Source organism: Leptodactylus fuscus, chromosome 2 (assembly GCF_031893055.1).
Source record: "Leptodactylus fuscus isolate aLepFus1 chromosome 2, aLepFus1.hap2, whole genome shotgun sequence".
NCBI lineage: Eukaryota > Metazoa > Chordata > Amphibia > Anura > Leptodactylidae > Leptodactylus > Leptodactylus fuscus.
Window position 1 is genome coordinate 281932705 of NC_134266.1, and position 21168 is coordinate 281953872.

The 21168-nt window shown below is 44.6% G+C and overlaps 2 protein-coding genes across 2 annotated transcripts in view; one reads left to right on the forward strand and one right to left on the reverse strand.

Annotated features, from left to right (window-relative positions):
- The window catches only part of LOC142196121 (uncharacterized), a 530658-nt gene that overhangs the window by 242927 nt on the left and 266563 nt on the right, over positions 1 to 21168 (forward strand). The window contains 1 exon segment of the mRNA XM_075266346.1: positions 12651 to 13304. Within this exon segment, the coding sequence (XP_075122447.1) occupies positions 12651 to 13304 (654 nt within the window).
- The window catches only part of LOC142196124 (uncharacterized), a 305361-nt gene that overhangs the window by 63883 nt on the left and 220310 nt on the right, over positions 1 to 21168 (reverse strand). The gene's annotated exons all lie outside the window — the stretch shown is intronic.

The following is a 21168-nucleotide window of genomic DNA, read 5'->3' on the forward strand; positions in this document are numbered from 1 at the left end:
CACATTTACCATCATTTACACCAGATTACTGACATGAGCTATGAGCTGGGGTAGATTTCAGCACGGCCTATATCCACCTCCTTGGCTACCAGGACAGACATCAATGCTTGTGGTACATCCCAATACAAACACCAGACGTCAGTGTCACATTGTAGTCAGCACTTATTGAATAGAATTCCAGTAAATCTTATTTTTCATGGCCTCAAAGAAAACAAGACTAATAAGTCTACAGGGAATAATCTGCGGCAGGTTCTCATGAAGGCCGGATTCATATCGCTGTAATATGGAGATATTCAACCAGACATATAACATCCTCAAGTCCTGTAACAATTGTGGGATTTATTACCTGCCCGCACTGAATGGGTCATGAGACCGGGCGTCAGAATGGGATCTGGGAATATTTGTGATCAGGGGTGGATTTGTTTAGAATACGACCCATGTGCGGAGCCCCAGAGACCAGGTAGGGGCCGATATTTACTCATCCATCCTCGCTCCTGTCCTGGCCCCCACTTCAGCTCCAGGAAGCTCCATACACTTCTTATGTGTCACTGTATGTGGTGAAGGTAACTGGGGCAATATACTGTGTGAGGACCCAAAATAAGGGACAATATATAGCATGGGGGTTCAAAATGGGGACAATAATTCAATATACTGTGTGGGGGCCAGTAAAGGGGTGTTATACTGTGTGTAGCAGTCCTATGTATAATATGGAGGGGCGCATTGTAAGGATTTTAGCATTTTGCTGCTGCACTATTTTATCCAGATTTTTTGACTTGCACATGGGGGCGGTTTTGGTAAAGAGGGGGCGTGGCCTAAGCATTTTTATTAGGGGGCCCCAGATATAATTATGTTTAGGAAATACCAAGTCCACCCCCGGGTTACAATATCCTCAGTACAACAGAACTGAGGGGTCAACCAGGACTTGTTTCTGGCACCAAAATCACCATTGATTCCTCCATGTACTGAGGACTGGAGGAGGGGTCACCGGAGGGGGTGGACTGTAAGGTTCAGATTAATACAGCCTCAACCAGACCTCTTAGTGTCCCATCCTATCTTGGGGCACAATGTCAGCCCCCTCTTAACCACCCCGTTAGACTCCACCATGCTGCACCCGTCACTGATTGCGAGCCGGAAACTTCATCCTGCACTGACCAGAGAGTGACGAGTTCCAAGTATATGCAGTCCCTAAATCTCAGAGATCCGAGTACATACAGACCAAGACAGCAGGATATGGAGGTATGGTCAGGGTCGGACTGGCCCATCGAGGAACCAGTGAAATCCTCTGGTAGGCCCAGAGCCCTGGCTATTACTCTTCATTTTGCCCATGCAAATTTATTGGTCTCGGGCCAGATCGAGATGGTAAGACAAGGGCCCAATAAGCATGGTCAGGGGCCGGATTGAGCCTCAGGCTGCAGGCAACATTCTGAGAATAATAATAGATGGCCGGCTGCTGACATATTGCAGCGTCAGGAGACTCTCTCTACCTTTTTGTTGGCCCTCCCCCTGAAGCTTGGATCATGGTGATGGTCACTCGCTGGAACCAATCAAATTACAGCTTGTTGCTGTGCGCAGCGGGTTTCTACCGAGGAGCCCAGACCAGAAGTGTGAAAGATAAGTACTACTTACTCACACAAAAACAACTTCTTCCCCTATTTTGCCCCCAAATCCTTAAACTGCTCTGACCCTTCAGAGAACTACAACCCCCAGCAGCTCTCGATGATCTGGATCTGTTGAGAGTTGTTTCCCCCCCCTCAGCTAAATCCTGTATTGTTATGCTGGTACCTGCTCTAGGACTCCGGCATAACAATACCTAAGTCTCAGAAACCGCCAAGGACATTTCTGTCCGTCTCTTTCAGTTTGAAAATGGCGGTCACTCGGAGGACTCCATTATAGTCAATGGGGTCTGCTGGTGTCTGTGTGTAACCGCCATATTAGCAGTCCGCCTCTCCATCATTTGGGTCCGGTATGACGGAGAGTTTGGCAGAGAGTTTGTGATTCTAACATAAGGCTATGGCTACACGAAAACTTCCCTCATGCAAATAAACATTGCCATGTCTCCTTAGAAATCTTTCACACGTTAGTGAATGGAGTTACATTGGGACCCTCAGGTTGCAACGCGACTCCATTCACTAAGGGCGGGTTCACACCAGTGCCCGATCTCCGTTTTGCAGGTTTCCGTTTCCTGCCCAAGAAACTGGACAAGAGACGGAAACCGGCAGGCAGTTTTCAAACCCATTCATTTGAAGTATCCGCCCATGAGCGTCTTCTGCTCTCCGCGGCAAAAACGTTTTTTTTTTTAACCGGACACAAAGTCAGACATGCAGGAAAAAAAAGAAGACGCTCACGGGCGGACACTGAGGGCCAGGTTTCCGTCTTCTGCCGACAGAAACCTGAAAACCCACAAAGCGGAGATCGGACGCTGGTGTGAACCTGACCTAACATGAGTAAACGAGTCACAGTGTGATTATTCCACCTGCCTAATGAGGTGACCATCGTTATAAATTAGTCGCGTCTTTGGGGTCCATGGGCCTAAACAGAACGTCACACCGGCTCTTTGCTGGCGCCGATCTCTGGCATCAATACTACTAGAAAGCTGAAGTAAATGATGATGAAAATAACAGGGCCTCAGGTAAGTAACAGGTGCTGTTAATTACACAAATTAGAGAAGCATCACATGATTTTTCAAACAGTGCCAATACTTTTGTCCACCCCCTTTTTTATGTTTGCTGTTCAATTATATCCAATTTGCCTTTTTGACAATTCTTTTTGTGGTTTTCCATTGAAGACAAATTAAATGTATATTAAACTGTATATATAATTTATTTATTAGACCCCCTAGGGGGCTTGAATCCTTGAACACTAATGCATTGCAAAATACCGTCATTTGTATGATAGGCCACACAGAGCAGTCTGTCATATAAATGAATACCAGACAAGCTTGGGAGCTTTCCATAGGGCCTGGCTGTCATAGCAATGGAACATGGGCCCCAAATCTCGTTCCAGTTGCCGGCAATCCCAGCAATAATGGAGGCGCCCATGTGCCTCGGGGAAAATGATGCCCCAGTCAGCTCTGACCCAGGTGCATACAGGAATCTCACTGCCATGATGAGTCACAAGCAAGTGAAGAAGGTGATAACGGAATCCGATGATGATTCTATTACAGGTAAGACCTGGCAAGATCTGCAAACAGGTAATAAGCCATGGGCGTGCAGACACACAGGTAGGAAGTAGGACTCTCCGTCCTCGCATGAAGTGGCGTCTCCAGTATATCCATTCCACATCTAACACATGGTGGATAGGGTTGAGCGATTGGGAAAAATCTGATCCTGATTGGCAATCGAGCAAATTTCACGATCGCGATTGGCTGAAAAATGATCGTAAATCGGATTTTAACCCCTTAGCGACCTTTGACGTACTATTACGTCATGGACGCGAGGTACTTCGCGCACCATGAAGTAATTGTACGTCATGGTGATTCCGCCCGCTCACTAGCTGAGCGGGCGGAATCGGAACTGGGTGATGGCTGTTACTGACCGCGGCGAGATCGGGGGGTGCCGGTATCTGTAATATGTAGTCTGGGGTCTGGTTAGTGACCCCAGACAGCCCTGAGCACTCACTTACCTGGTGATGCTCCCGGCGTCTTCTGGAAGTGAGTCTGTGCCGTCCGCACAGCTCACTTCCTGTTTCTCGAGTTAGACACGTGTAGGCTGTCACTGCAGCCTGTGTCTCAGTCTACAGTAGAGAATCAGTGATTGCATGCATACATGCAATCACTGATCCATGTGTCCCATAGGGACACAAGAACAAGTAAAAAAAAAGTGTAAAAAAAAAAAAAAAGTATTTGAAAATAATTAATAAAGTTATAAAGTCCCAAAAATCCCTTTTTTCTATAAAAAATGAATTATGTAAAAAAAACACAAAAAATTAATAAAAACAATACATATTTGGTATTGTCGCGTCCGTAACAACCTGTACAACAAAACTGAAACAATATTTAATGTACACAGTGAACGGCGGTAAAAAATAACGGAAAAAACCCGCCGGAAGTAGTGATTTTTCGCCATCTCACCTTACAAAATGTGCTATAAAAAGTGATCAAAAAGTCATATGCACCCCAAAATAGTACCAATAAAATGCACAGGTTGTCCCGCAAAAAATAAGCCCTCAACCAACACTGTCAAGCGAAAAATAAAAATGTTACGCCTCTCAGAAGATGGCGATGCAAAAATCACTGATTTATGTCCCCAAATGTGTTTTTGTTCTGCAGACTTAGTATCGCATAAAAAAATAACATAAATGAGGTATCGCCGTAACCGTACCGACCCGCAGAATAAAGGTCACATGTTACTTATACTGTACGCTGCATGGCGAAAAATGTAAAAGGTAAAACTCAATACCAGAATTGATTTTTTCTCTTTTAAATCCAGCAAAAAAAGAGTTAATTAAATGTAATCAGTAAGTTTTAGGCACCCCAAGATGGTGTCATTACAAAATACATCGCATCCCGCAAACAACAAGCCCTTATATGGCCACGTCAGCAGAAAAATAAAGAAAATATAGCCTCTACCAATGTGAAGACAAAATCACGCAAAATCGCCAAATCATTAGAACACAACTGGGTGCGGCAGGCAGGGAATGTATAAGCTGTGCGAGCGAATATCAGGGGACACCCCATATTTACAGCTTATGAGGGAAAATATACCAGAAGTGACCCCCAAAGTGACCCCAGTGTGACTCCCCCAATCATAGGAGCTACTGGGGGTACAGTAGGGAATTTGGTGTCTGCAATGTCCTCTGCACAGCTTACATATTCCCTCTTCGCCATCCGCTGTGCAGTCACGTCCGGGATACTAATACTCACTACACCCCCTGATAAATTCTTTTAGGGGTGCAGTTTTCAAACTGGGGTCACTCCTTTGGGGAATCCACTATTCTGGTACCTTACAGGCTCTACAAACATGACATGGTGTCCAGATACCAAACATCTGAATCTGTGCTCCAAAAGCCACATAGCGCTCCTTCCCTTCTGCCCCCTGCTGTGTGCCCGAACTGCAGTCTATGACACATGTATGACACTGGTGTAATCGGGGTAATGTCATATGTGAGTATAAACTGATATTAGGGCACATGTATGACACTGGTGTACCCCGGATAACGTATGTTATGTCATATGTGGGTATAAACTGATATTAGGGCCCAGCCAGACACAGAAGGGAAGAAGGTTATTTGGTTTTTGGAGCATAGACTTAGACGGTTTGGTTTTTGGATGCCATGGCACTTTTGCAGAGACTCTAAAATTTCCCCTACAAAATGGGGTCACTTCTTGGGGAATTCCAGTTTACTGGCACCTCCAGGGCTCTGCAAAAACAACATGGCACCCAGAAAGTCCCTCTAAATCTGTACCCCAAAAGCTAAAAAGCGCAGTGCTCCTTCGCTTCTGAGCCCTGCTGTGCGCCCAAGCAGCAGTTTATACCCACATATATAATTTTTTTGCCCCTCGGGAAGGCCCCTTAATAGTTTGAGGAGTGCAGGTCTCTGACAACACAAAGTGGGTGCAATGCATTGGATACCAAAATGGCATATTTCTTTAAAAATTTCAATTTTTGGGAAGCATTTTTAGTCTCAAAATCATAATACCACTTGATACATTCCTTGACAGGTGTAGTTTCTAAAATGAGGTCACTTTTGAGGGGTTTCCATTGTCCTGATACTTTAGGGGCTCAGCAAATGCGACATGGCACCTGAAAACTATTCCAGCAATATATGCCCTCGAAAATCCAAATAGTGCTCTTTCCATTCTGAGCCCCGCCATGTTCCCATACAGCAGATTATGATCCCATATGGGGTAGTGCCGTGTTCAGGGGAAATTGTGTAACAAACTGTGGGGGGCTCTTAATTCTCTAACTACTTGCAAAAATTAAAAATATGGCGCTAAATGGACGATTTATTGGAAAAAAAAGTAATTTTTCATTTTCACATCTCAATGGTAAAAAAATCTGTGAAACACCTGTAGGGTCCAAGTGCTCACTAAACCCCTTGATAAATTCCTTGAGGGGTCTATTTTTCAAAATGGGGTCGTTTGGGGGGGGGGGGGGGTTCCACTGTTCTAGCACTTCAGGGGCTCTCCAAATGCAACATGGTGCCTGAAACAGATTTCAGCTAAATTTGCCCTCCAAAATCCCAATAGCGATCCTTCAGCTCTGGACTTTACAGTGTGCCCATACATCACTTTACATCCACATGTGGGGCATTTCTGTAGTTGGGAGAAAATGCTTGACAATTTGTGGGGTGCATTTTCTCTTTTAACCCCTTGTGGAAATGCATAATTTGGGGTTAAAGCTACATTTTATAGCAAAAAATGTCACTTTTCCTTTTGTTGGGCCAATTCTGTTACACTCCTGTAGGGTCAAAGGGCTCACTAAACCCCTTGGTAAATTCCTTGAGGGGTATAGTTTCCAAAATGGGGTGACATTTTGGGGGTTTCCACTGTTTTGGCACCTTGGGGGCTCTGCAAAAGGGACATGGTGCCTGAAAAGTATTCTAGTAAAATCTGGCCTACAAAATCCAATTAGCGCTCCATCCGCTCTGAGAGCGACCGTGTGCCCGTACATTAGGGTACCAGCACATACGGGGTATTGTCGTGTTCAGGAGAAATTGTGTAACAAAATGTGGGGTGCAGTTTCTCCTTTAACCCTTTGTGAAGATGAAAAATTTGGGGCTACAGTGACATTTTATTATAAAAAAAAGTAATTTTTCATTTTCACATCTCAATGGTAAAAAAATCTGTGAAACACCTGTAGGGTCTAAGTGCTCACTATACCCCTTGATAAATTCCTTGAGGGGTCTAGTTTCCAAAATGGGGTGACATTTTGGGGTTTTCCACTGTTTTGGCACCTTGGGGGCTTTGCAATCGGGGCATGGCGCCTGAAAAATATTCTAGCAAAATCTGGCCTACAAAATCCAATTAGCGCTCCATCCGCTCTGAGAGCGACCGTGTGCCCGTACATTAGGGTACCAGCACATATGGGGTATTGTCGTGTTCGGGAGAAATTGTGTAACAAAATGTGGGGTGCAGTTTCTCCTTTAAACCTTAGTAAATGTGTAAATTCTAGGGCTAAATGAATATATTAGTGACAGAAATTGAAAAATGTAAATTTGACCTCCATTTTGTTTTAATTGTTGTGAAATGCTGAAAGGGTTAAGAAACTTTCTAACTGCTGTTTTGGATTCTTTCAGGAGTGCAGTTTTTAGAATGGGGTGACTTTTGGGGGGTTTTATTAGAGAGGCCTTTCAAATTCCCTTCAGAACTGAACTGGTCCCTTGAAAAATGTGTTTTGAAAATTTGGAAAATTACTGCTTGACTTGTAAGCCTTATAATATCTGAAAAAAATGAAAGGGTGCTTAAAATTTGATTGCTACATAAATCAGAGACATGGTTAATTATATTTATGAAAAAATTCGGGTAGTATGACTTTCTATTTGAAAGGCTTGCAATTTCAAAGTTTGAAAACTGCATTTTTTTCAAAATTTTCACCAAATTTCCTATTTTTTCATAATTAAAGACAAAACATATCGACGAAAATTTACTACTGACATGAAGTACAATGTGTTACGAAAAAACAATTTCAGAATCACTTGTGTAAGTTAAAGCGTCTCAAAGTTATCGCCATTTAAAGTGACACATGTCAGATTTGAAAAAAGAGGCCTGGTCCTTAAGTCACTTTTGGGCTGTGTCTCTAAGGGGTTAAAATTGATCCTGAAATCTCAAGATTGGTTCAACCCTGATGTTGGACAACATCACATTATCAATTCTTATCATCGTCTCTACCTCCTTCTCATCTGGCTGACTAGGTGCAGATTACATCGTCTCACCGCAGCGATTGCCTCAAAAGGTTGTGCACCAAAATATTACGGGAAACGTCATTTCTGTCCAGGCCGTGTCATGACTTTTATTTTTAAAAAACAATTCTGTTGAAGAGAAAAGCAAAGTCTGACTTGCATTTCTTCATTTTCATATAATTTTTATTTCTTATTACTGGTGTCAGATTCCAGTTATTTCTGTGACCATTGTGGGGTTTTCTTTCTTTAAACGAGCAGACATATATATAGGGCTGTCCTGGGGGGCCCTGAGCGCTCACATTGTACTTCCATGGCAGCTGTGGGAGGAGCTGGGGCAGGAGCAGTTTGGGCTCCATCAACACCAGCCTGAGCCGAGAGTTGCTGATGAGCAGATTTCTTCACCCGCATAGTGAGCTAGATACAGAGGAAAACCTGAACCAGCAGGCAGTGGCGGATCCAGGGTTTGCGTGGCCCTGGGCAATTGACTTTGGCGGGGCCCTACTTACTGGGGGTCTCGCACTTCTAACCTGTACTTCCCCACTGTTGAAGACTAGAAAGAGGGAACAAAACTTGCCGCGTAGCGCGCCGCAGCAAATTAGGCCCCGCCCACTTTTATGTTGACTCCACCCATTCTCAATCAATTTTCATGTGATTTTACACAGTATAATCCTCCTACAGTCACCCGTAAATTATATCTCCCCCCCATTTTCATATACACCCTTCATCTACCCCTAGTTTCATGTCCCCCCCTCTATCTCTGTCCCCAGTTTCATGCCATCCTCCCCCTTTATCTGCCCACAGTTTCATTTCCCCCCGTCTCTGCCCCAGTGTCATGCCGTTCTCCCCCCTTCATCTGCCCCAGTGTCATGCCGTTCTCCCCCCTTCATCTGCCCCAATGTCATGCCATTCCCCCCCTTCATCTGCCCCAGTGTCATGCCATCCCCCCCTTCATATGCCCCAGTGTCATGCCGTTCTCCCCCCCTTCATCTGCCCCAGTGTCATGCCATTCTCCCCCTTCATCTGCCCCAGTGTCATGCTGTTCTCTCCCCCTTCATTTGCCCCAGTGTCATGCTGTTCTCCCCCTCTTCATCCGCCCCAGTGTCATGCTGTTCTCCCCCCCTTCATCTGCCCCAGTGTCATGCCATTCTCCCCCCTTCATCTGCCCCAGTGTCATGCCGTTCTCCCCCCTCCATCTGCCCCAGTGTCATGCCGTTCTCCCCCTCCATCTGCCCCAGTGTCATGCCGTTCTCCCCTCTCCATCTGCCCCAGTGTCATGCCGTTCTCCCCCTCCATCTGCCCCAGTGTCATGCCGTTCTCCCCCTCCATATGCCCCAATGTCATGCCATTCCCCCCCTTCATCTGCCCCAGTGTCATGCCATCCCCCCCTTCATATGCCCCAGTGTCATGCTGTTCTCTCCCCTTCATTTGCCCCAGTGTCATGCCGTTCTCCCCCCTTCATCTGCCCCAGTGTCATGCCATTCTCCCCCCTCCATCTGCCCCAGTGTCATGCTGTTCTCTCCCCCTCTATCTGTCCCAGTGCCATGCCGTTCTCCCCCCTCCATCTGCCCCAGTGTCATGCTGTTCTCTCCCCCTCTTCATCTGCCCCAGTGCCATGCCGTTCTCCCCCCTCCATCTGCCCCAGTGTCATGTCGTTCTCCCCCTCCATCTGCCCCAGTGCCATGCCGTTCTCCCCCCTCCATCTGCCCCAGTGTCATGCCGTTCTCACATTCTCACACTCACACACACACAGACACTCACCATTCCTCGTTCCCCCGCAGCTCTCTCCCTCATACACATATTGTAGCCGCAATGTGATGACGTCATCACATCGCGGCTACAAATGCCGGAGCTCAGCGTTAAAGCAGGAGCTGAGCTGTGAATGGGCCTAGTTGAGAGGGAGGGTCTTCAGGCGGATGTCCATGGCTGATCAGCTGTGCAATCTGCCTGAAGAAAGGGCAGGTCGCTTCTTTATTCTGCAAGCGGAACAAATCGCTCGCGGAAAAAGGAAGTGACCGGCACCCATTGATTTCAACTGAACTCAGCGTTAGAGTGCACCCTGCCACCCGTCATGGAAGATTGTGGTTATGAAAATGTATAAATATATAGAAATATAAATAGGTAAGTTAATAAAAGTAAATTGAAAAAAATTGCTATAAATATTGTTAAAGAACAAAGTAAATATATGAAGATATTAAAAATCTAAATAAATAATTGATAGAATAATAAATTCATTATAAATTAATGTACAAAATGCTTGAAAGTAAATACAAATCTATAAGTAACAGAAAAAACACGCAAAAAAATAGAACTAGCTATTATTTAATGGTCTGGTCACACCTGATCTACAAACTAAGAAAAGGATTTTTCCCATACAATGAATGCCGTAGCCGGGAAAAAACCCTCAAAAGAGCCGACCCGCCATTTTGATTTTTCACCTCCCATATAAATTTGAAGAAAAAGCAATGAAAGCAATAGACATTCCCCGAAATGGAATAACTAAAATGTACATCTCACCCCACAAAATAAGACGCCCTATGTCTGTATACGGAAATGTAAGAAAGTTACAAATGTCAGAATATGGCGAGAACTTTTTTTGTTTTTCTTTACAAATTTTTGGATCCCTGGAATCGTACTGACTTATAGAAAACAGTGAATGCCGTAGAATAAAGCCCGGAAGCAGATTGTGCAGACGCAGATTTTCTCCAATTCCACCCTATTGAGTTTTTTCCAGCTTTCCAGTACATCGTACAGAAGAATGCAGGTCTGACTCCTGACACCCTCCGATCCTGACAATGGGGTGTGTTTTTCACCACTGCACATTCATTCTGACTGCAACTTGTAGGTTGGTTGGTGGACGGACAACACCGGGTTCCTATTCACAACAATGGGAGCGCCAGAGATAGCCAATCGCTTTACTTCAGCTATTTCCCGTGTTCCTACTAAAGTGAATGGGGGCGTCATCCACCAAATGACAGGTCTACATTCTGCCTGGTGGGGGTCTCTGCAGTCAGACCCCACCAATCAGGTATTCTATGGGTAATACTTTCCTGGTATTTCCCCTTTAATGACCCGGTAGAGGGTTTGTAGACTTTCTAATACACAATATAAGAGTCCGTTCTGTATTAGGAATAACTAGATTTAGTAGATTTGTAGATTGTTAGATATCTCATTACTTGTTACTGACACTGTTGTGTATAAGAAATCCTCATATGGTGATTTGGTGACTATTGTGCAACATGTCTCGGTAATTACAATATCTCATTAATAAATATTAATGTCAGGATTTGAACCAATATCTTGTGGTGCTCCTGGTCGGTTCATTGCCTCATGGCTAGTGGCCTGGTTATGTTTGGTCTCTGGTTCTCTGTTGCATGTGCTTCTTTGTTGTCTGCTGGAGTTTGGGAGCCCCAGGTGTATACATTGGTGTATCCTATCAGGTGTTGCCAGGCTCTATTTAAGACTGGCTGTCTGTTCATTCAGTGCTGGTTTTCGTTGTATCTGCAGCTAATTCTTGGTCCCTGTATTCTAGAATAATATCTAGAGCTCTGCTGTTTCTATCCTGGGGGTAGCGGTGAGAGTCTCCTTCTGTGTAGTTTGTCTTGGTGGTTTCCCATTATACCTGCGTTTAGTCTCTGTTTTGTGTTTGTCGGCATACTGGGCTTGCTAGTTTGCCTAGTTCCAGGTCTTTACCTTGCAGCAATCTCTTCGCTAGGGGTGCCAAAATGTAGAACACCAGACCCTAGAATCTTGTAGTCCTTTCCCCTCTCTATCTGTACAGGTCTTTTTGTTTAGAGAGAGAGAGTAGCTGTCGGGGCCGGGGCTATCCCGGGGTAAACTGGCCAACACCTGCACCCAGGGATTAGCTAGTCGACGTAGCATAGGGACAGTTTCCCTACCCCTATTTGCTTAGATCAGGGGTGCCCAAAACGTTGATCTCGATCTACCGGTCGATCGCAAAGGAAGTACCGGTCGATCGTGTGACATTTTTTATTTTTTTTAAATTTTTCTTGATTGAACCAGCTTGCGCTGGTTCAGACGTCTACGTTTCAGCATAGGCGGTTTCATCACGCCGCCTACGCTGATACGCAGACGTCTGCCAGGAGAAAAGAATGCGGCAGTGGGAGCAGCAGCAGCATCGAGGTCGGTAAGTATGAGAACTTTATGTTTCTTTGCTTTAGAATAGGCCGCTACCTGCTGTAGTATCCCCAGCAGGCATCGGCCTATTTACCAACCTCCCCAGACCTGCTCACTGCTGCCCCCGCTTCCCCTTGTACAATAGGCCGCGGCAGGCGGTAGTGAATAGGCCCGTGCCAGGCCGCGATCCCACTGCCGCTATTATTATATTCGGGGGTCTGAAAAGACCCCCGAGTATAATAATCGGAGCTCCAGAGGAGGTGAGGGAACATAATAAACAATGTTACTTACCTCTCCGGGATCCGATGTCAATCTGACAATGCTGTGGCCCAGGCCCTGCCCACAGGCCCCGCCCACAAGAAGTGGGTAGTAGATCTTTTGACTAGGTCATTTTATAAAGTAGCTCACATGATGAAAAAGTGAGAGCACCCCTGACTTAGATCATTGCTGCATCCCTGCAAACGGTTACCTGCTTCACAGAAAACCGTGACAAATAATTGTTTTGAAAAATTCTGTTTCATTTTGCAGGCGGTGACTGGATGAGCGGCTCCATAGACACCCCCGAATATAAAGGAGAAGATCATCACAGATTGGTAGAAGACCTGGACGTAGACTGGGGGAAACCATGAGCTCAGCCATGAAACCTAATCCTTCCATACATGAGGGAACTGACAGAGATGAAAAAACATTTCCATGTCCTGAATGTGGGAAACATTGTAGCAGAAAAGCACAACTTGTAGATCATATAAGAACCCACACAGGAGAGAAGCCATTCTCATGCTCAGAATGTGGGAAATGTTTTACTCATAAATCATCTTTTCTGGAACATCAAAGACGTCACACACAGAAGAAGACATTTACATGTGCAGAATGTGGGAAATGTTTTAACCAAAAATCGTATCTTACACAACATCTGAAAGTTCACATAGCAGATAAGACTTTTTCTTGCTCAGAATGTGGGAAACGTTTTATGTTCAAAAGAGATCTTGTGACTCATCTAAGAGTTCACACACAGGAGAAGCCATACTCATGTCCTGAATGTAGGAAATGTTTTAGCCAGCAAAGTAGTCTTAAGAGACATGAGAGAACTCACACAGGAGAGAAGCCATATTCATGTTCTGAATGCGGGAAATGTTTTATTTTCAAAACAGACCTTGTGACTCATCTGAGAGTTCACACACAGGAGAAGCCATATTCATGTCCAGAATGTGGGAAATGTTTTAGTCAACAAAGTAATCTTAAGATACATGAGAGAACTCACACAGGAGAGAAGCCATATTCATGCTCAGAATGTGAGAAATGTTTTAGCCAACAAATTAATCTTAAGAGACATGAGAGAAGTCACAAAACAAGAACAATTCCCCAGTAAAGTGTAACCAGTAAGATGTCACTGCCGGTATTTCTGTACATAGGTATCATGAACTATGTGACCCTGATATAAAGTATATTTACCAGCCATTACTACACCCAGAGTCGCCTTCCAGGAATCTTCATCGCCTCTTCTTTACAGAAATGCTTTCCTTCAGATACACTCGGAGGTTTTCTTACATGAACTGCTCAATTCAGATCCAGAAGAAACTAGAACTAGAAATCTTGACTTTTTTACAGCGGCATTATTTTATCCTCCTGGCTGTGTGAGGAGTCAGACCCCGCTGATCTGATATTGATGACCCCCCGATACATGAGCCATCAGTCTATAACCTGCAGGACACCTCTAGTTTGGACCTTTAGGACTGAGCGGTTTTCCATTAATGTCGCTGTATGAGGGCTTAGTTTTTTGTGCGGGTTGTATTTTTTAGTAGTAACATTTCAGGATAGATGGAATTTATTGATGAACTTTTATTAAATGTAACAACAATTTCACCATTTACCATGTGACATAAATAATGTTTTCCCTTTATGATGATGTCGCTGCGATTATGGGGACACCCAATATGTAGATACTAGAGATGACCGAACGCCGTTTGATCAAATAGGTATTCGATCGAATATCATGGCGTTCGATGTATTCGTTCACAATCGAATACAAGGCCACATACGCAGTAAAAATTTGTGTCCCCTCCCACCTTCTCTGGTGCATTTTTTGCACCAGTAACTGTGCAGGTGAGGTGGGACAGGAACTACAATAATGGAGGCAGTGAAAAAAATTGAAAAAACCCATTGGCTTCTGAAAACAGTGACCTCCCAATTCATAAGAATAGTGTCATCCATCTTCGCCTCATTCTCGTTTTGGAGTGATAGGGAGAGTGTGGTGTCAGACTGTCAGTGCGATACAGTGTTTTGGTTAGGCAGGAATTGTCAATAATAACAACTCTTTTCAGAGCTCAATAATAGCTAGCAAGCTAGCAAATCATGCAGCGTAGCAGCAGGGTACATGGACGTGGAGTCCAGAATCCAGGTATTGGAGAGGGGCTGCCAGCAGTGCCTCTCACCAGAACCCGGGGTACGTTGGCGAGCATGTGGAACTGGATACCCAGCTGGGTATCAGCTCCAGAGTCGATGTACTGGAGAGAGGCTGTCAGCAAACAATTTACTCTTCCTCATCCTTCTCGTACCCCCTCCAGCCCCTACTACTGAATGTAGTAATAATTTTTTTTTTTTTTATTAAAATAATTTTTTTTCATGCATACCCCCCACAGGGGCATGCAAAACAATTTTTTAGGGCTGTCTCTTACAGAATAAAGAAACTTTGAAAACAATTTGTCGCTGCTTTCTAAGAGCCAAAACTAAGATATGATTCTATCAGTAGTGTAACAGCCCCACTTCTCGTCAAACTAAAAAGTGACAGGTGCCCCACCCCTATTATGACGTAACCACGCCCCTTTTATTATATGACTATGCCTGCTTTTATATGACTATTTTGACGTCACTACATCCCATTTTATAATTAACCACCCACCCCTTTATTATGATGCCCCGCCCCTTTTATATATGCTTTTCCTTTTGCGCTGGCATAAATGATATTTCTTTGATAGAAAGGATTATCATTCATTTCAGCTCAAAAGTGTCTATTGTTTTATTTAAGATAAATAATATACCTTTTATTGTTGGTGTAACCAGCTATGCGCTTCAGCACCGCTGCGTGGCGTCGTGAGTCATGTTCGTACACATCCACCCCAGAAGACGGTAAAACATATTGTGACATTGCCGTACAATGTTCCCTAATACAACTACGTGCCGTGCTTCTGCGCCGGCGTGTAGTGCAAAAACATGTCTTGACATGTAGCGGGTATGTCCAAAATGATCGATTGGCAGGCCGAACATGTCTTTTCAGCATGACTTATGGTACGGTCTGTGTACGAGCAAAAAACCAAAAAAACACATCATTTATTTTAAAAAGCTTTATTCAGAATACCAAAACACAATACATATTATTACAATGTTAACCACGCCTGCTGTAATACTGGAAAAGTTCTTACTTTAGGTAATAAAGTCGCATGGGGCAGTCCCGAGGCTGTGGGTGATGAGGGAAAATGGGGGGGTTCTGGAGTTGAGGGGTGAGTCAATTTCATTTTTAATCGGTCCAGATTTCCCCTTCTGGTGGGATTACCTACCACACTGGAGGGGAGATTTAATACAGGCCCTTTTTACAACATAACTTTTGAGAATAGCGTTTAGAAATCATATGATGAATAAAAGTTGATGTTTCTAGTATAAAAAAAAAAACTGTATAAATCTATAGGCAACTGAAGCCTAAATGTGGTCTTCCTGATGTGTCATCTAGAAACCAGTTTGAATCACCTGTGATAATCTTATATGACATTAGACATTACATCTTTAAGTTAATGGCTTGAGAATCTGGTATCTAACGTGACCTTATGTGACACTGAAACAAATGATTGGCCTGAGTGTCATGACCTCTGAAATACATACCACTACGTGAGAAAACTAGTTTGAACCACCTGTGGTGGTCTTATAGGTCATTAGTAGAGATGAGCGAACAGTGTTCTATGGAACACATGTTCGATCGGATATCAGGGTGTTCGCCATGTTCGAATCGAATCGAACACCGCGTGGTAAAGTGCGCCAAAATTCGATTCCCCTCCCACCTTCCCTGGCGCCTTTTTTGCACCAATAACAGCGCAGGGGAGGTGGGACAGGAACTACGACACCGGGGGCATTGAAAAAAATTGGAAAAAGTCATTGGCTGCCGAAATCAGGTGACCTCCATTTTAGACGAATAGTGGATTTCAAATCCGGGTCATATGAGAATGTGAACTTTGTGACTAAGAGACAGGGATAGCTGTACAGGCAGGGATAGCTAGGGATAACCTTTATTTAGGGGGGAATGTTATTAAAAATAACTTTTTGGGGCTCTATCGGGTGTGTAATTGTGATTTTTGTGAGATAAACTTTTTCCCATAGGGATGCATTGGCCAGCGCTGATTGGCCGAATTCCGTACTCTGGCCAATCAGTGCTGGCCAATGCATTCTATTAGCTTGATGAAGCAGAGTGTGCACAAGGGTTCAAGCGCACCCTCGGCTCTGATGTAGGAGAGCCGAGGGTGCGCTTGAACCCTTGTGCACACTCTGCTTCATCAAGCTAATAGAATGCATTGGCCAGCGCTGATTGGCCAATGCATTCTATTAGCCCGATGAAGTAGAGCTGAATGTGTGTGCTAAGCACACACATTCAGCTCTACTTCATCGGGCTAATAGAATGCATTGGCCAGCGCTGATTGGCCAGAGTACGGAATTCGGCCAATTAGCGCTGGCTCTGCTGGAGAAGGCGGAGTCTAAGATCGCTCCATACCAGTCTCCATTCAGGTCCGACCTTAGACTCCGCCTCCTCCAGCAGAGCCAGCACTGATTGGCCGAATTCCGTACTCTGGCCAATCAGCACTGGCTAATGCATTGTATTGGCGTGATGAAGCAGTGCTGAATGTGTGTGCTTAGCACACACATTCAGCTCTACTTCATCGGGCTAATAGAATGCATTGGCCAATCAGCGCTGGCCAATGCATTCTATTAGCGTGAACTGAGTTTGCACAGGGGTTCTAGTGCACCCTCGGCTCTGCTACATCAGATTGCTACATCTGATGTAGCAGTGCCGAGTGTGCATCAGATGTGTAGTTGAGCAAAACTGACTCAGCACTGCTAAGTCTCTGCATTCGCATAGGAATGCATTGGCCAGCCTTCGGCCAATCAGCGCTGGCTCTGCCGGAGGAGGCGGAGTCTAAGGTCGGACCTGAATGGAGACTGGTGTGGAGCGATCTTAGACTCCGCCTCCTCCAGCAGAGCCAGCGCTGATTGGTCGAGTTCCGTACTCTGGCCAATCAGCACTGGCCAATGCATTTCTATGGGGAAAAGTTAGCTTGCGAAAATCGCAAACTGACAGGGATTTCCATGAAATAAAGTGACTTTTATGCCCCCAGACATGCTTCCCCTGCTGTCCCAGTGTCATTCCAGGGTGTTGGTATCATTTCCTGGGGTGTCATAGTGGACTTGGTGACCCTCCAGACACGAATTTGGGTTTCCCCCTTAACGAGTTTATGTTCCCCATAGACTATAATGGGGTTCGAAACCCATTCGAACACTCGAACAGTGAGCGGCTGTTCGAATCGAATTTCGAACCTCGAACATTTTAGTGTTCGCTCATCTCTAGTCATTAGTCAATATATCTTTAAGTTAATGTTTAAGTATCTCTGTACCAAATTTGGTGAAGATCGGTCCAGTCGTTTGGTTCGCATTAGAGAACAGACAGACAGAAATTCATTTTTATAATATAGAGAAATATACACATGAAGTCTGCTTATATTTGTTTTTTAATAATCATTTCTTACTATTTATTGTTATCACTTTTGTTTATTATTTCACATGTCCTATTCCATATTAGGGCTAATTACTTACTTGTTTTTTATACAAATTACGGACGGCAGCTGCGGTCCTATTACAACTGTAGTGATGATATGTAGAAGAAAAAAGTTTTTGGGGTATTGTAATCTAATCACAAAAGCCAATAGCGGCTCTTCTGTTACTATCCTTCTGGAGCTCTACTTGATAATGGATTGTGAATATGGATTTTTGTTATTGTATATATTATTTTAGAATTTTTCACCTGAGGAAGGGCGAAGTGATGCCCGAAACGCGTTGTGCCTTGATCATTCGATAAAGTCATTGTTTTACCCACTTACCTGAGCGCAGGTCCTTAATCACTGGATCATTCATACTTTGGTTCAGTATCGGTCCTATTTTGCATAAAAAATAATTCTGTCACTGTATTCCTATGGGGCTTGTGTTTTGTAGGAGCAGATGTAGTTTTATAGGTAACATTATGGGGCACAGGGGGCTTCTTACTTACAGGCTGTGGACACCTTTGTACATGAGAAATCAATAAACACATATTGTCCTAAGACAATGGACCAGGCCCCGTCACATTTACCATCATTTACACCAGATTACTGACATGAGCTATGAGCTGGGGTAGATTTCAGCACGGCCTATATCCACCTCCTTGGCTACCAGGACAGACATCAATGCTTGTGGTACATCCCAATACAAACACCAGACGTCAGTGTCACATTGGAGTCAGCACTTATTGAATAGAATTCCAGTAAATCTTATTTTTCATGATCTCAAAGAAAACAAGACTAATAAGTCTACAGGGAATAATCTGCGGCAGGTTCTCATGAAGGCCGGATTCATATCGCTGTAATATGGAGATATTCAACCAGACATATAACATCCTCAAGTCCTGTAACAATTGTGGGATTTATTACCTGCCTGCACTGAATGGGTCATGAGACCGGGCATCAGAATGGGATCAGGGAATATTTGTGATCAGGGCGGATTTGTTTAGAATACGACCCATGTGCGGGGCCCCAGAGACCAGGTAGGGGCCGATATTTACTCATCAATCCTCACTCCTGTCCTGGCCCCCACTTCAGCTCCAGGAAGCTCCATACACTTCTTATCTGTCACGGTATGTGGTGATGGTAACTGGGACAATATACTGTGTGGGGACCCAAAATAAGGGACAATATATAGCATGGGGGTTAAAAATAGGGACAATAATTCAATATACTGTGTGGGGGCCAGTAAAGGGGTGTTATACTGTGTGTAGCAGTCCTATGTATAATATGGAGGGGCGCATTGTAGGGAGTTTGGCATTTTGCTGCTGCACTATTTTATCCAGATTTTTTGACTTGCACATGGGGGCGGTTTTGGTAAAGAGGGGGCGTGGCCTAAGCATTTTTATTAGGGGGCCCCAGATATAATTATGTTTAGGAAATACCAAGTCCACCCCCGGGTTACAATATCCTCAGTACAACAGAACTGAGGGGTCAACCAGGACTTGTTTCTGGCACCAAAATCACCATTGATTCCTCCATGTACTGAGGACTGGAGGAGGGGTCACCGGAGGGGGTGGACTGTAAGGTTCAGATTAATACAGCCTCAACCAGACCTCTTAGTGTCCCATCCTATCTTGGGGCACAATGTCAGCCCCCTCTTAACCACCCCGTTAGACTCCACCATGCTGCACCCGTCACTGATTGCGAGACAGAAACTTCATCCTGCACCGACCAGAGAGTGACGAGTTCCAAGTATATGCAGCCCCTAAATCTCAGAGATCCGAGTACATACAGACCAAGACAGCAGGATATGGAGGTATGGTCAGGGTCGGACTGGCCCATCGAGGAACCAGTGAATCCTCTGGTAGGCCCAGAGCCCTGGCTATTACTCTTCATTTTGCCCATGCAAATTTATTGGTCTCGGGCCAGATCGAGATGGTAAGACAAGGGCCCAATAAGCATGGTCAGGGGCCGGATTGAGCCTCAGGCTGCAGGCAACATTCTGAGAATAATAATAGATGGCCGGCTGCTGACATATTGCAGCGTCAGGAGACTCTCTCTACCTTTTTGTTGGCCCTCCCCCTGAAGCTTGGATCATGGTGATGGTCACTCGCTGGAACCAATCAAATTACAGCTTGTTGCTGTGCGCAGCGGGTTTCTACCGAGGAGCCCAGACCAGAAGTGTGAAAGATAAGTACTACTTACTCACACAAAAACAACTTCTTCCCCTATTTTGCCCCCAAATCCTTAAACTGCTCTGACCCTTCAGAGAACTACAACCCCCAGCAGCTCTAGATGATCTGGATCTGTTGAGAGTTGTTTCCCCCCCCTCAGCTAAATCCTGTATTGTTATGCTGGTACCTGCTCTAGGACTCCGGCATAACAATACCTAAGTCTCAGAAACCGCCAAGGACATTTCTGTCCGTCTCTTTCAGTTTGAAAATGGCGGTCACTCGGAGGACTCCATTATAGTCAATGGGGTCTGCTGGTGTCTGTGTGTAACCGCCATATTAGCAGTCCGCCTCTCCATCATTTGGGTCCGGTATGACGGAGAGTTTGGCAGAGAGTTTGTGATTCTAACATAAGGCTATGGCTACACGAAAACTTCCCTCATGCAAATAAACATTGCCATGTCTCCTTAGAAATCTTTCACACGTTAGTGAATGGAGTTACATTGGGACCCTCAGGTTGCAACGTGACTCCATTCACTAAGGGCGGGTTCACACCAGTGCCCGATCTCCGTTTTGCAGGTTTCCGTTTCCGCCCATGAGCGTCTTCTGCTCTCCGCGGCAAAAACGTTTTTTTTTTTAACCGGACACAAAGTCAGACATGCAGGAAAAAAAAGAAGACGCTCACGGGCGGACACTGAGGGCCAGGTTTCCGTCTTCTGCCGACAGAAACCTGAAAACCCACAAAGCGGAGATCGGACGCTGGTGTGAACCCGACCTAACATGAGTAAACGAGTCACAGTGTGATTATTCTACCTGCCTAATGAGGTGACCATCGTTATAAATTAGTCGCGTCTTTGGGGTCCATGGGCCTAAACAGAACGTCACACCGGCTCTTTGCTGGCGCCGATCTCTGGCATCAATACTACTAGAAAGCTGAAGTAAATGATGATGAAAATAACAGGGCCTCAGGTAAGTAACAGGTGCTGTTAATTACACAAATTAGAGAAGCATCACATGATTTTTCAAACAGTGCCAATACTTTTGTCCACCCCCTTTTTTATGTTTGCTGTTCAATTATATCCAATTTGCCTTTTTGACAATTCTTTTTGTGGTTTTCCATTGAAGACAAATTAAATATATATTAAACTGTATATATAATTTATTTATTAGACCCCCTAGGGGGCTTGAATCCTTGAACACTAATGCATTGCAAAATACCGTCATTTGTATGA